At 33.2% G+C, this 13,929-nt stretch overlaps 1 protein-coding gene and 1 long non-coding RNA gene across 6 annotated transcripts in view; one reads left to right on the top strand and one right to left on the bottom strand.

Annotated features, from left to right (window-relative positions):
• LOC143233323 (protein CBFA2T1-like) overlaps window positions 1-12,329 on the top strand; it is a 54,342-nt gene extending 42,013 nt beyond the window's left edge. For 2 of the 5 annotated variants that reach the window (XM_076469450.1, XM_076469452.1), the window contains exons 8-9: window positions 111-298; window positions 9,975-12,329. In XM_076469450.1, the coding sequence (XP_076325565.1) occupies window positions 111-298; window positions 9,975-10,241 (455 nt within the window). In that variant the 3' untranslated portion in view covers window positions 10,242-12,329. Of the gene's footprint in view, window positions 1-107; window positions 299-5,520; window positions 6,995-9,974 lie in introns of those variants that run through there. The other 3 variants (XM_076469449.1, XM_076469451.1, XM_076469453.1) reach the window with 2 other exon arrangements.
• Window positions 2,810-13,619, bottom strand: LOC143233325 (uncharacterized). The gene is made up of 3 exons (XR_013018100.1): window positions 13,381-13,619; window positions 7,816-8,668; window positions 2,810-3,328 (listed from the first exon to the last, which is right to left on the bottom strand). It is a non-coding gene; the product is annotated as an uncharacterized LOC143233325 (long non-coding RNA).
• Window positions 13,620-13,929: the final 310 nt, after the last annotated feature.

The raw sequence follows: 13,929 nt of genomic DNA, 5'->3' as shown, positions 1-13,929 counted from the left end.
GCTCAAACCAGCTTATCATCGGTATTTATCGTAGATTAGTAAATAATAATTAAATTACCGCTGGACAGCTGTGAATGACCAAAATAACTCCATTCTTTTGACTCTAGAAGAAGCTGTCAATGAAGTGAAGCGGCAAGCTGTTGCTGAGTTACAGAAGGCTGTTTCAGCAGCGGAAACCAAGGCTAGTGAACTCGTAGCTACAGAAAGAGCCAAAATGGAGAAGTTGATTGAAGAAGCGAAACGTCAAGCAAGAGAAGAAGCTCTGTCCAAAGTCAATAAACAAGAAGATTGCACTGAAGTGAGTTGAATAATAATCTAGGCCTAGAGATAAGTATGAAGTAATAAAGTGAGTTGAATAATAATAATCTAGGCCTAGAGATAAGTATGAAGTAATAAAGTGAGTTGAATAATAATAATCTAGGCCTACAGATAAGTATGAAGTAATAAAGTGAGTTGAATAATAATAATCTAGGCCTAGAGATAAGTATGAAGTACTAAAGTGAGTTGAATAATAATCTAGGCCTAGAGATAAATATGAAGTATTGAAGTGAGTTGAATAATAATATAGGCCTAGAGATAAGTATGAAGTATTGAAGTTAGTTGAATAATAATCTAGGCCTAGAGGTAGGTATGAAGTATTGAGGTAAGTTGAATAGTAATCTAGGACTAGAGATAGGTATGAAGTATTAAAGTAAGTTGAATAGTAATCTAGGACTAGAGATAAGTATGAAATATTGAAGAAAGTTGAATAATGATTTAGTATAGCGATGGCGAACCTTTTTGAAAGTCTGTGCTCAAACTGGGGATAATCTTCTAAAAATTATCTCATGTGCCCATGGTAATTTGTAGAAGCAGATTATCATTTATTATTATTATGAATTATTTTACATGAAACACCCTTAAGAGTTATATGTTATTAATAACTATAGTAATTCACAAGAAATAACATTAATTAATTATTAACAATAACAATGGACTTTTTTAAGGAAAAAGAAGGAGTAGTCTTGCTTATTTATGTTTATTCATTGTTTTACTATTAACAGAAATCATTTTGTGAAATGATAAGCCATGGTTCATATTATGCAACACAAAACAAAATCAAAAAACAAGGAAAGGAAAATAAGCATATTTTACTCTTAATGAAACTTTTGCTGCTACACCAACGATGACAGATATTTTATATCAGGCTTGTAATTGGTTGTTTTGAAAGCTATACATGTCACACTAGTTTCATCAGCGAGTCTATTCCTTTACAAAGTTTATCACTGAAAATAATGGCTCGCATAGCATGTTGATGAAAATACTGTAAATACTGTCGTTGCAACATTTCTCAGACAGTCAAAAGTTTGATGAATAGAATTCTAGAGTTTCAGAACTTCATATGACCTAGTGGTTAAGGCATTCGATTCGTAATCCGAGGGTCCGGTTTGGAATCCCTGTCACACCAAACATATTCGTCCTTTAAGCCGTGGGGGTGTTATAATGGTACGGTCAATCCCACTATTCGTTGATAAAAGAGTAATCCAAGAGTTGGCGGTGGGTGGTAATGAGTAGCTGCCTTCCCTCTAGTCTCACACTGCTAAATTAGGAACGGCTAGGGCAGATAGTCATCATGTAGCTTTGCTCGAAATTCGAAACAAACCACACCAGAACCTCATTTTCTGTGTTATTCCAGTCACTAAGCGATCTCTTTCAATATCTTTTATTTCAGCGCTTAAGTCGACAACTTTTTGCCTCCAAATTAAACTGCTTTGTAAATCAATCAGTTGCATTTCCAAATTATCCAAGTCAGTTTACTGCAACATTTCCAAATTCAGTTTGTCTAACGTTACACTGTGTGCATACTTTATCAATTTTGCAGATTCTTCCTACAACCTGAACTAATTAAACCTAAAAAAAATGTTCAAAAGTTGAATTAATGATGCTCGAAAACTGCATTTGTAAACTCCGAATGTATATTTACTTATGAATTTCAAGATCTGTTACGTGTTTTGTTTAAGTCTGGGAAATATTTAAAAGTGCCATTGTAAACATCATGTTCAAAAATTCCAGTTTGATTTCAAAAGTCTTTACGTTATCAAACATAACATGAAGTGTTTTGCCAGATCCCTGCAATTTGGTGTTCAAGTCCTTTGAATGTGAGGAGAAATCAGTAAAAAACATCAATCTACAACTCCAGGCAACATTACATAACTCTTGACAAGAAAATTTTTCAATTTTCAAAAACAGATGGATTTCATCTAAACACTCAACAAATCGTTTAAGTACAGAACCTCTACTTAGTTAACGAACATTGTCGTACATAAGTAATTCTGTGTACATCGAATTCACCTCTCAGTAAATTCTGAAATTGTCTTTTTTTCAAATCATGTGCAGAAATAAAATTAATTACCTTGGTTACAATTTTCATCACTTTTTTCAAGCTACTTTAGGCCAGGTTTTGCACACAAAAGCCTCCTCGTGTGTAATACAATGAAAACCTACCAATGGATGTCCAACATTTTACAAACAGATTTACAAAACCTGCTTCTTCACCAATCATGCTGGTTGCACTATCAGTTGTCACGGAAACTGTTTTTAAAGTGTCAACCTGTCGATTTGATAATTCATTTACTACTGCCTTACATGTTTCAGCCCCTGTGGTATGTTCAGATAATGTTACCAAGTTAATCAGTTCTTCGCATATTTCATCACCCCTACAAAATCGAGCAATAATGGCTAAATCTAGCTGATGATGTAACACCATTGCTTTCATCAAGACAAATGAAAAGGAGTTTACATGAACCAATATATTTTGTTAGTTGTTCTGCTGTTTGTTTCCATCTTTAATATTATATCTTTTACTGTGTTTCTACTCACTGGCAATTCCTTAATGCGCTGATTTTTTTTTTTCTTTTTCTGAAAAAACGTCAGAAAAGAAATGAGCACATTTTGGCCATGATTCTTTAATATATTCCCTATCACTGAGTGGTTTTTCATGTTGAGCAGTAATCTTTGAAATCTCAAAACTAGAAGCAACTAAGTTGGAACTACCTGAAACAAATTTCATCAAAACATTTTACTTTATGTTGTTTGTGTCTTTTCAAGAAATGTGTTATTTTTGTTCTTTCTCACTCTTATGAGAAAACTACTTATTAACAGTTTAATAATGCTGCTTTACAGAGGAAGTCCTGCACACTACTGTTACAGAACATAACATGTATAATGCTTTATCACCCTTTTTAATCATGATAAATCTTTCAGTCCACGATTCACAAAAAATCTCTGCTGCTGTTCCTTCCATTTGAACGTTTTGTTTTTTCGCTGGTTGAGCTGACATTCTGACAAGCTGAAAAGGATAAAAAAGATTTTAAAATATCTCACCAATTAACGTAAATACAGTAATTTGACTTAACGTAACATAACAGCAGGTGAACATTTATGTCATTCACGTAAAAATAAATCTATAATTAACTAATGGATAAAATATACATATCCCACAACAAATAACATAATTTTAACAATATAATACATATATTTACTGCGAAAAAATAAATGCATATTTACCATTATTATCACTAACTATCCAGTATTCACTCACAAACAACAGAAGAAAAATATAAGCAGAACGAAGCCAATATCAATAGTTTACTTTTATTTTTACTCAAATACTGATGTATATACTGGGTCTGCGAGGAATTCAAAACTGAAACCGCAAAGCTGGAGCCAAGAGGGCATGGCACGTCTAATGTGAATATTTCTCACTGCTCCCGGGTTGGAAAAAAATCATATGCTGCTTCATTTGGCAATTATGATAGTCCTTACATATATGTATATAACCTAATTTTTTAAGCCATAAACAAAACACATTAAAATTACGCAAAATACGCTGCAGATTTTAAAAAAGATCCTATGGAACAAGTTACAATGTGGGATTATAAACTGTATACTAGATTTTCGAGGTGTTTAGTTAAAAATAAGATCATTTAAGAACTTGGCACTACTTTATGCAGCTGTACACCTTGAGCCACATATAAAAGCACGACAGTCAGAGTAAACTATCACTTTACTGATGTCGTGTTAATTAGTGACCCTACCATATTGGGGCTAGGAATACTAATTTCAAGAGATAAGTTTTGTCTTACTTACCCCCAAATGATAGTACCTTATTTTTCTTAGTTATTTATTTTTCATCCTTTTATTTTATCTTTTTCTTACTCTTATTTTAACTTGGGAGAACAGTCTTCTTCCCACAACTGTCTACCTGGCAGTGAAGGGTGATATACATGTGGGACATTGTGGGCTCAAGCACCCACATCTTGTTCTTCTAATTTCTAATCTTATGTGAAACTAGCGAATTGGAGGTTAAGACTGATAGATGGTGCATCCCCACCACAAAGTGGGTCCTACTTCTTCAGTCACCTCCAAAACCTAGGATACATTTATAATCCCACGTTGTAACTCGTACTTTAGAATGCAGTGTATTTTGCTTAATTTTGATGTGTTTTGTTTATGGCTATAATATAATTAGAGGTTAGGATTTGCTGTTTTCAAGGCAGTCCTATCTCATGATTTTGCTTGTTTACTTATTTGGCTTCATTTGGATGTAATTATTTAATTTCACAATATTTATGTATATATAATGTATATATCCAGTATATAAAACCTAACGTTAACCCATAATATATATATATATATATATATTTTTTTATGGGTTCGTGTTAGGTTTCAAAGAACCAAAAAGCGGCACTGCGTTGGACACGCGTGCCATACGTTCGCCATCATTGACCTAGACCTAGAGATAGATATGAAGTATTGAAGTGAGGTTAATAATCTAGGCCTAGAGATAAGTATGAAGTGTGTTGAATAATAATCTAGACTTAGAGATAGATATCAAATAATTATTTATAAAGCAGCAAATACACATACAACTCTGAGTCTAAGGTGCAGATAACTCCTGGGACTCACTATTGACCCATGAACTGATTTTCACTTTGTAAAGGTTATACTTGTACATATTCTTATGATGTGATTTGAAAAATCTGTTGTTTTTCTGACAACTTTTGCTTAATCTCTATTATTATATTTTTTGACTAATCAGTTTATTCAATGCACACTTATTGCCAAATAATTTATGTATGTATTTTTAAATAAACTTAAGTTTTAACTGAAACACAAGTTGAATTTTAAACAAGATAAAAATTATTGAAACAATTACGTTCATTGGTAAAATATATAAAACCACCAATGAAGTATGTTGCTAAATTCATTTGTTCATCTGGTCTTTTGAATATTCAAATTAGTATATATAGATGTAATAGCCACGTTATTTTTAATTTAGTTTTGGCTACACAAAGAACAATCTGGAATAGATAATGTTGAGGCACGCCTCCAAAGATATATGAATTATGGTGACATGTTTAACATTATATAATTAATTCATATTGAAATTACAATAACTTGTCAAGTGTTTAGTTTCTTCTGTGTCTTGAATTCACAATTTTAATTATGTTATTTCTTTTTGTCCTATTTAAAAAACAGAAGAAGTTTCTTTTCCATCCTTCTGTTTGATGATGGTGGAGAAACATTCTGGTTCTTCTTGTGTCCCTGGTCGACCCCAAGGATGGTCCAGTACTTGTTTGATGCTAATATAATATCTGTTCCATTTCTTTATCTTACAGAAATGATAGTAATTGCTTTAAGGAGGTAGCATTTGCTATTTGATGCTTCCAAAATTCATGTTCCACTTGAGAGAACATTAGCCATTTCAGATAGTTCTTCTTCCTTAAAGAATAATGAATCCAATGAATTAATTAACTCTCTGAGACGATGTTTCATCCACGATTGAGATTTCTCAAAAAGGCATATGGGCTAGAGCTTGAACCTGAAATTTTCATCATTACAATACATTACAGACCCAGCAAGGCCAGGTGATTAGGGCACTCGACTCGTAATCTGAGGGTTGTGGGTTCGAATTCCCGTCACATCAAATATGCTCGCCCTTTCAGACGTGAGGACGTTATAATGTACAATTAATCCCACTATTTGTTTGTAAAAGAATAGCCCGAGAGATGATAGTCGATAATGTTAACTAGTTATCTTCCCTGTAGTTTTACACTGCTAACTTAGGGATGGTTAGCATAGATAACCCTAGTGTAGCTTTGTACAAAATACGAAACAGACCAAGAGATAAGTATTCAATAATAACGGTACAAGTGAAAAAAACAAATTATTATTATTTTGACATTTAAAAAAGGAGAAATATTATGTACAAATTGATACAAAACAGTAATACGATATTAATATAATAAATTATTTAAGAATTAACAAAACCTGATATTTTTCTACAGATCAAACTTCTAGTTGTGGTTGTTTGTGATAATGGCTAGTCAGAACATCAGTTTGATTTTCAATACGATAAACGTTGTACATTATAGCATACAATTTCAAACTAGTATTATATTCAATACAACAAAATCTCAAAGCCATGTTCTGGAGCATTCCTCATAATATATCAAATAAAAAACATTTAATTCATTACCCTCGCCTGGCCAGGGTTGTGGGTGACAATTCACGTCTAGCTTGGTGGGAAACCATGCATAGGGATACATGTTTTCTGTTTACCTTTGTAAATATGCAGGTAATGTAATAGCAAACAAAAGCTTGTGTGTTAAACAGTGGCTGGTTAGTGACATCAGACATTGTTATTCACTATCCCGTGACTCCTTGGAACTTAACCATCTCCAACTCGATATGAACCAACCAAATACGATTTGTCTGTTTATTTGTTTTTGAATTTCGTGCAAAGCTACACGAGGGCTATCTGCGCTAGCCGTCCCTAATGTAGAAGTGTAAGACTAGAGGGAAGGCAGCTAGTCATCACCACCCACTGCTAATTCTTAGGCTACTCTTTTACCAACGAATAGTGGGATTGATTGTAACATTATAACGCCCCCACGGCTGAAAGGGTGAGCATGTTTGGCGTTACAGGGATGCGAACCCGCGACCCTTAGATTACGAGTCGCACGCCTTAACACGCTTGGCCATGCCAGGCCACCAAATACGAATTAAGCTGTCACATTGAAAATTAACATGAATTAAAGTTGAAACACTATTTGTACTTACACATTTTCAGTCTCATGCATAAACAATTATTGAATGAAGTGGAACACAAACACCACCTATTAATGAGGCCAAGCTTAACAAGTTTATTACATCTCATTCCAGTATTTTTCCCTTGATCCTGCCAGTTGAAAATTATACCTAATCACCCTAAGTAGATGTAAATCATGTGTATGTTCTTGCTTGTTTTATTTTGCACACAGACTGTGAGCCATACAGTTCCAAAACATGCTGTGTGATGTGTGCCATTGTATTTTTAACATTTGAATATATATATTATTGCATACTTTAGCAACACATACCAAAAATACCAATGCACTTAAAATGAATGAAATATAAGTAGGTTCATCATACTCTAAGTAAGCATACTGCTATATCAGTCTTATTGCTGTGATCACTTTGGATATGCAATTTTGACTATCTACTAACGGAAACAGTAAAACTTCTATGTCACTGAATTAGTAAAAACTATTTTTTTTCTCTCTCTAGTGGAAATTCCTTTCACATCTATATAAAATACTTGATACAACAGTAATTATATAAACATTCAAGCTAGAAAACCTTTACAATTTAATATTACTCACTACCTCAAAAATAAAATATTGTAACCTTTTGGATGTTTCAAGTCCTTACATTATTTTTTTTTTTCTTTTTAAGCCTAATGCTACTTATGTGGTCTGTATCAGAGAAATATTACAATGCTTCATAAGGTACCTTGCGAAGTAAGGGTCATCAAGTCTGGTAACACTGTCACCAAGATTGGACTATTTTCTGGTATATTTTATTTATTTCTAGCTAAAATATTCTAGAAGCTGATGGTACGATCATGTTTCTTCTTCCTGAACAGTCTAGCTGTTGGTTATCTGTGGATTATTATTCTTCTGACTCTTCATCAATAGCCACGGAGGAACTTCTGACTTTGTCCTCGTCACGATCGACTGGACCAAGGTTGCTAGGAACTTTATTCTTATAAACGATTCTTCAGTTCCAGGTCCCTCTACATCTTGAGTCAACCAGTTCTATCTGGAGTCTTATCAATAGCATACAGTTTTAACTTATGAATATGTTCAACAGTAAATTCTGTGAATATTGAGGTACACTGAAGTTTTGGCCAATGAAACATTATACTTCCTCTGAATCTGAGGTCTTGAAGCATTGCTATTATGTACCATACTCATGTTTCTATGGCTCAGCTTTTACTTTTTCAGTGTTTTTACCTAACCTCTCAACTGAAGTACATCTGATTTTTCTAGCTCTTATATATGTTCATGGTAATTAGCAACTCTGCATATTTTTACCAAGCATGGAGTAGACTACTGCTGATAGTTGATCATCATAGTAGTTGATTTGGTAATATCAATGAGTTGTCTTGCTCTGCTTGTTTCCTGACATAGTCAATAACTCCACATGATCCTAGTCATGGGTTATCAATATCAATAGCATTTCTTGATGAAATGTTTAATATTACCTCCAGATTCTAGGTTAAAGTATCTCACATGATGTATCTTCTCACTGCATGGATATCTTCATCCTGTTGTAACTTTATAATCCATGGTATTCTAGTTACCTGTAATAAAATTTAGAGAAAATCAAAGCAACAAGTAATAGAAGTTTACCATAAGACATTTTTTTTTTTTGTCAATGAGCTTCTGTTCACTTGATTGCTTCTGCACATTTCTAATTTACAGGATGGTAAAGTTGAGCCGAACATGCAAGACAATAGAATTCTTAAAGCATATAGAATCAATTTATATCATTTCAAAATAGAGAGCATTCAGTATTCTTCATGGAAACAGAAAATCTACTATAATAAACTGCTGGGAATAGCATTGAACTATAATCCCAAATTCCAATCCAGATGAAGCAACATCATCATCTTTTATGGTTACAAAAGAAAATTATCCCACTCCTAAAATCAGTTATGGTGAATTACTTATATTTCCTCTGGTATTGTTAACAAAATAATAAAAAAAAGTTATAAAATGAGAACTCTGTAACCTGAGTGCTTTTGAAATATGGCCCTTTCTTCTTCAAGGGCAATGAAGAAAGATTCACATTTTAAAATCGCTCAAGTTATTTATACGGTTTTTATTTCATTTCTATCAAGACTTTTTGAAGCTACACGTTTTTCTAACACAGTGAATAAAGAAGAATACTTATTAACTAAATGCTAAGTTTTCAGGTACACATTGAAAGCAATGTCTGTTATGAGATGAATGGATGAATAAAACCGAATCATGGCAATCCAGTTGGCCACATGTATATATCAAAAGCTGATATTCATGCACATTAGAATATCTGTGGAAAGTTTGTCATTATGAATGGTCTAAGACTGTTTTTTTTTTGTTCTCTGTAGAACCTTGCTTCAGTAGAATTACAGCTTTGGAAAATAATAGAAAATCATATAGACTATGCAAGATAGATGATGGAGAATGTAGTTCCAAAATTAACAAAAAATAGCCCAGAACATTCTTCTTGTAAGTGTAATTGTTTGTTTTTGAATTTCATGCAAAGCTACACGAGGGCTATCTGTGCTAGCCATGCCAACTCTTGGGCGACTCTTTTACCCAAGAATAGTAGGATTGACCGTCTCATTATAACGCTCCCAAGGCTGAAAGGGCCAGCATGTTTGGTGTGATGGGGATTCGAACCCGCACCCCTCGGATTACGAGTCGAGTGCCTTAACCACCTGGCCATGCCAGGCTAGAAACAAAATAAAGAGATGTGTTGAATTTGAAGGACGAAACGTCGTTAGAAATCTGATATTAAGTGTTTTGATGTTTCTCAATCGTATTTGTATTTAGTTCTTAATTTGAAAAAAACACATATTGTTCGGCATTGTGTAACCGTTCATTATTAATGTTGATTTTTAGAACTGCTGGAACTGTGGAAGAAAAGCCAACGAAACCTGCAGTGGATGTAATGTTGCAAGGTATTGTGGATCATTTTGCCAACACAAGGACTGGGAAAATCATCATAGAATGTGTGGTCAAGGTTCGAGTCTGGCAACAGTCGCTTCCGAAATAGCTCATGTTACACAAGCCACTACCAGTATAACCACAATTTCTTCGACAACACCAACACCATTAGGAAAGAGATGTCGAAGTCCCACAGTTGTGAGTGAAATGAAAAACCAATGAACAAGAGACTGTTATTCAGACAGAGTCAACTTAATTGTTTTTTTTTAATTAAATTATAATGAATTAACGCGTACAAATAGTTCATATTAGTCCAAGACATATTATTTGCGCAGATATTTGCGAGCGATAAGATAAAGACAGGAGATTAACACAAACTGCAAAGACAAAAAATGAACAAAAACAAACTTGTCAACGATTTTTTAAGCAAGCACAGTGATGGTTTGTTGCACAGTTTCGTTTTCTTCTCTACTTGTAAAGCTGGACACAGTTAAGAATAACACTTGAATTTCAATCATTTCGACTAATATTATGCATATTTTTATGTTACTGGTAACATTAAAAATTTGTATTAGACATGCAGCATGGATAAGTTTTTAATGAACCAGTTCCAGTAATACTTACTGACGTTAACCACAATTAAGGCTAGTCGATGAATACGTCATCAACACAGTAAGCCTAGATTAAAAGTGCTCGTGATGGGGCTACAGTCCCTAGACGAGTTACATACATCTCAAAGGTTCTGTGCCAGAGTTGATGCCATTACTTTTATAAGTTGACAAAACCAGTTATATGCTCATATTTATGTTTATTTGTGGATGTCCTAGTATATCATGAGTAAAGAACATTGTCCCTAGTCATTAGTCTGAAAATATCCTCTTTGAGGAATCATCCTAGTCAGTCTTTGACGAAAATCAAAACATGCAAATAATTTCGAATATTAAACATGCATTGGAGTTGTCCAATCTCATGTTCCATTTAATTTGTATCTGACAATTCTACCTGAATTTATTATGTTTTACGTTGAATTAGATTCAGCCCACATATGAAAAGAATATAAGGAAATTAGATGTATCCTACATATGAATAGAATGTAAGGAAATTAGATGTATCCTACATATGAATAGAATGTAAGGAAATTAGATGTATCCTACATATGAATAGAATATAAGGAAATTAGATGTATCATACATATGAATAGAATGTAAGGAAATTAGATGTATCCTACATATAAATAGAATATAAGGAAATTAGATTATCCTACATATAAATAGAATATAAGGAAATCAGATGTATCCTACATACTTACTGTTGAACTCAAAAGGACGACAATCTCATTTTATTTGAAGTCACTAATTAACACATCTTTGACCCTATAATAAGGTATTTATATCTCTATTTAGAACAAAAATACTTCATGTTTAAAGGGATTGTTAACTAATTTGAAGAACAAAGATAAACGGATGTTGGAGAAAGTTATTAGTTGAAGGAAATCATGTGCAGTATATAAAACTTAGATTTTGCTACTAATATATATATATAGTAGCGAGGAAATAGAACTTCATGGATCGAACAACAAACAGTTTGAGTTTCTTGCCCTGTATTACCTCATATATTATATTAGAATTTATGACATATTTCACGCTGTTGCAATTTCATAGGATTTTTTTTTTTTTTTTGCGTAAAACATAATCAAGGAATAACATGTTTCTTACATTTTGTATTTTTCATATTTCTGTTAACTCTGTATAAAGTTCCAAGCATTTGTTATGTGAGCAATCATTTGTTGAATATCGGAAAATTTATTTGTTTTTTTATTTGAAGTTATTGATTTTTTTGTGTATCAGTGTCAAATCTTTAAAGTTTTATTTATTCTCTGTGTGTGTGTTTAAATGTACAGATCTGACACATAGTGCCATGCGATGTTCAAACACGCGATTCGTTTTATTTTGCAAAATCATTTACTTTATTTGTAAAGTTTTAGCCATAATAACATATAAAATCTACAGATAAGTCTCGAAGCTCTTAAAAACAAATGATTCGTATATACTTACAGGTTTTCTAGGTGTGGTATTGAACTTTTTATAGGACATAACATTTCTTACAGTTTTAATACAAGTATACGTAGGTGAAAATTTTGGATAGTTTGTATTTCGAGATACTGATGACAACGTGACACGTCAAATCAGCTTCGTTAATTCAATCAGTATCAAGGCAAACTTTGTCAAGAGACTTGGTCTCTGGAATATGTTTGACGGTTTTGTTATTTATTTATTATGAATAAAAGATTTACTGTATAAATTAAACAAATTGTCCTAATCTTTATTTTTAAAGTTCACACTCAGACAATTTTTTTTAAAATATAAAATTAGTCTTAAACAAATGAAAATAATACTCCCTTTAAATATCATTTAGAAAACAACTGATTCGTTATATGCACGTTATATCCAGTTGCTCAGTGGTGAGCTTGAGGGTTATGATATTAAAAATCAGGGGTCGTGCACAGCCAATTGTTTAGCTTCGAGTATAAAAACACCAAAATAATAGAAATGTGGTCAAATCAACTTTCCTCCAAAACTGGAGTCGCCCTACAGGCTGTGTATAATTTTATTTATACTGCCTGTAGATCAGAGAAAATAATATATTTGTGCTGCCTATAAAGTCGTCGACAGAAGTAATACACATCACTTCACATAACCGAATCCTAAACTTGGATTATGTGTTGATGAACCAAACACTTAATGGATAATAAGAAAAGAATATATTCACTAGATGGCAGCAATTTCTACCTTTGTTTCTGTTAATTGTCTTGATAAGTCTACTTCGAAAAAAAGAAAAGAAAAAAAGAGACTGTTTACAATAATTACATAAATAAAAGTAGGCCTTAAATGACACGAGAATTAAACTCCAACTAAGAAGTAATAGTAACATAGAATTATTTTAAAACATTTATTTTTTTTCGGAATTTGCCAACGAAAGAGGGCCTACTAATAAATGACCCCACTGCTGAGACTCATTATTTTTATTGGTAAATAAACGCAATTGAGAAGAAGAAACATTCAACATTCTCAGAACGTTAGTCTGTTGAAAATTTGATAGAATTAGGTTGTGCAGCAGAATCCAACCTAATATATTAAAATACAGTGATATTAATGCCACAAAAACTTAAGCCTTCTATGTCTTATAATATGAATTAGAGGATTTGTGAACATCTATCATCACGAGACACATCGGCTGACAGTGTCAATACATATTGTCCGAGCACTACGTGAAGAGAAAGTTTGGACCTTTGAATGCGAGTAAAGAAAACTCTTCTAAAGACGCAAGTACTAGGATGTAATATAGTTTGGACAATACTTACTTCATTTTTTACAAGACAAGGGCTGATTTGAAATGGCTTTCAAGGAGACACCTCTTCCACCTGATCATACAGCACCTATCCTCACAGAAGTAACGAAATCGGTCTGAATGTTCCATGCAGAACTACACGAGGCTATCTGCGCTAACCGTCCCTAATTTAGCAGTGTGATACTATAGGGAAGGCAGTTAGTCATCAAGGAACAAAGTACGATTTGTGTTTTCAGATCTGGTTACTGCAGCCGTGTGAGTAATGGATATTTCAACTATATCTTATGTAATGTATGACGTCACTAACGAGACCTGATTGGTTTTGGCGTTAAGCCAAAGGCTTAAAATCGATATCGGTATACATCAAACAAGCAATGGCGAATTCAAGGTTGTATGGACTCATGGGCTAATAAGTTTTGTGGGCCCTATATCCAATGTAATTTTACTTAGAATGAAATCATCAATGAGTCCTAATTAAGACCATGGGTCCCGTGGCTGAGCGCCCTCTATCTCCTACCAAATAACTTCACTGTGTACAAGATAATCTTTCTGGAAATACTGG

The sequence above is a fragment of the Tachypleus tridentatus genome, chromosome 12 (assembly GCF_004210375.1).
Source record: "Tachypleus tridentatus isolate NWPU-2018 chromosome 12, ASM421037v1, whole genome shotgun sequence".
Lineage (NCBI taxonomy): Eukaryota > Metazoa > Arthropoda > Merostomata > Xiphosura > Limulidae > Tachypleus > Tachypleus tridentatus.
The sequence above is the reverse complement of the archived record's forward strand: the minus strand, read 5'-3'. Positions and strand labels throughout refer to the sequence as shown.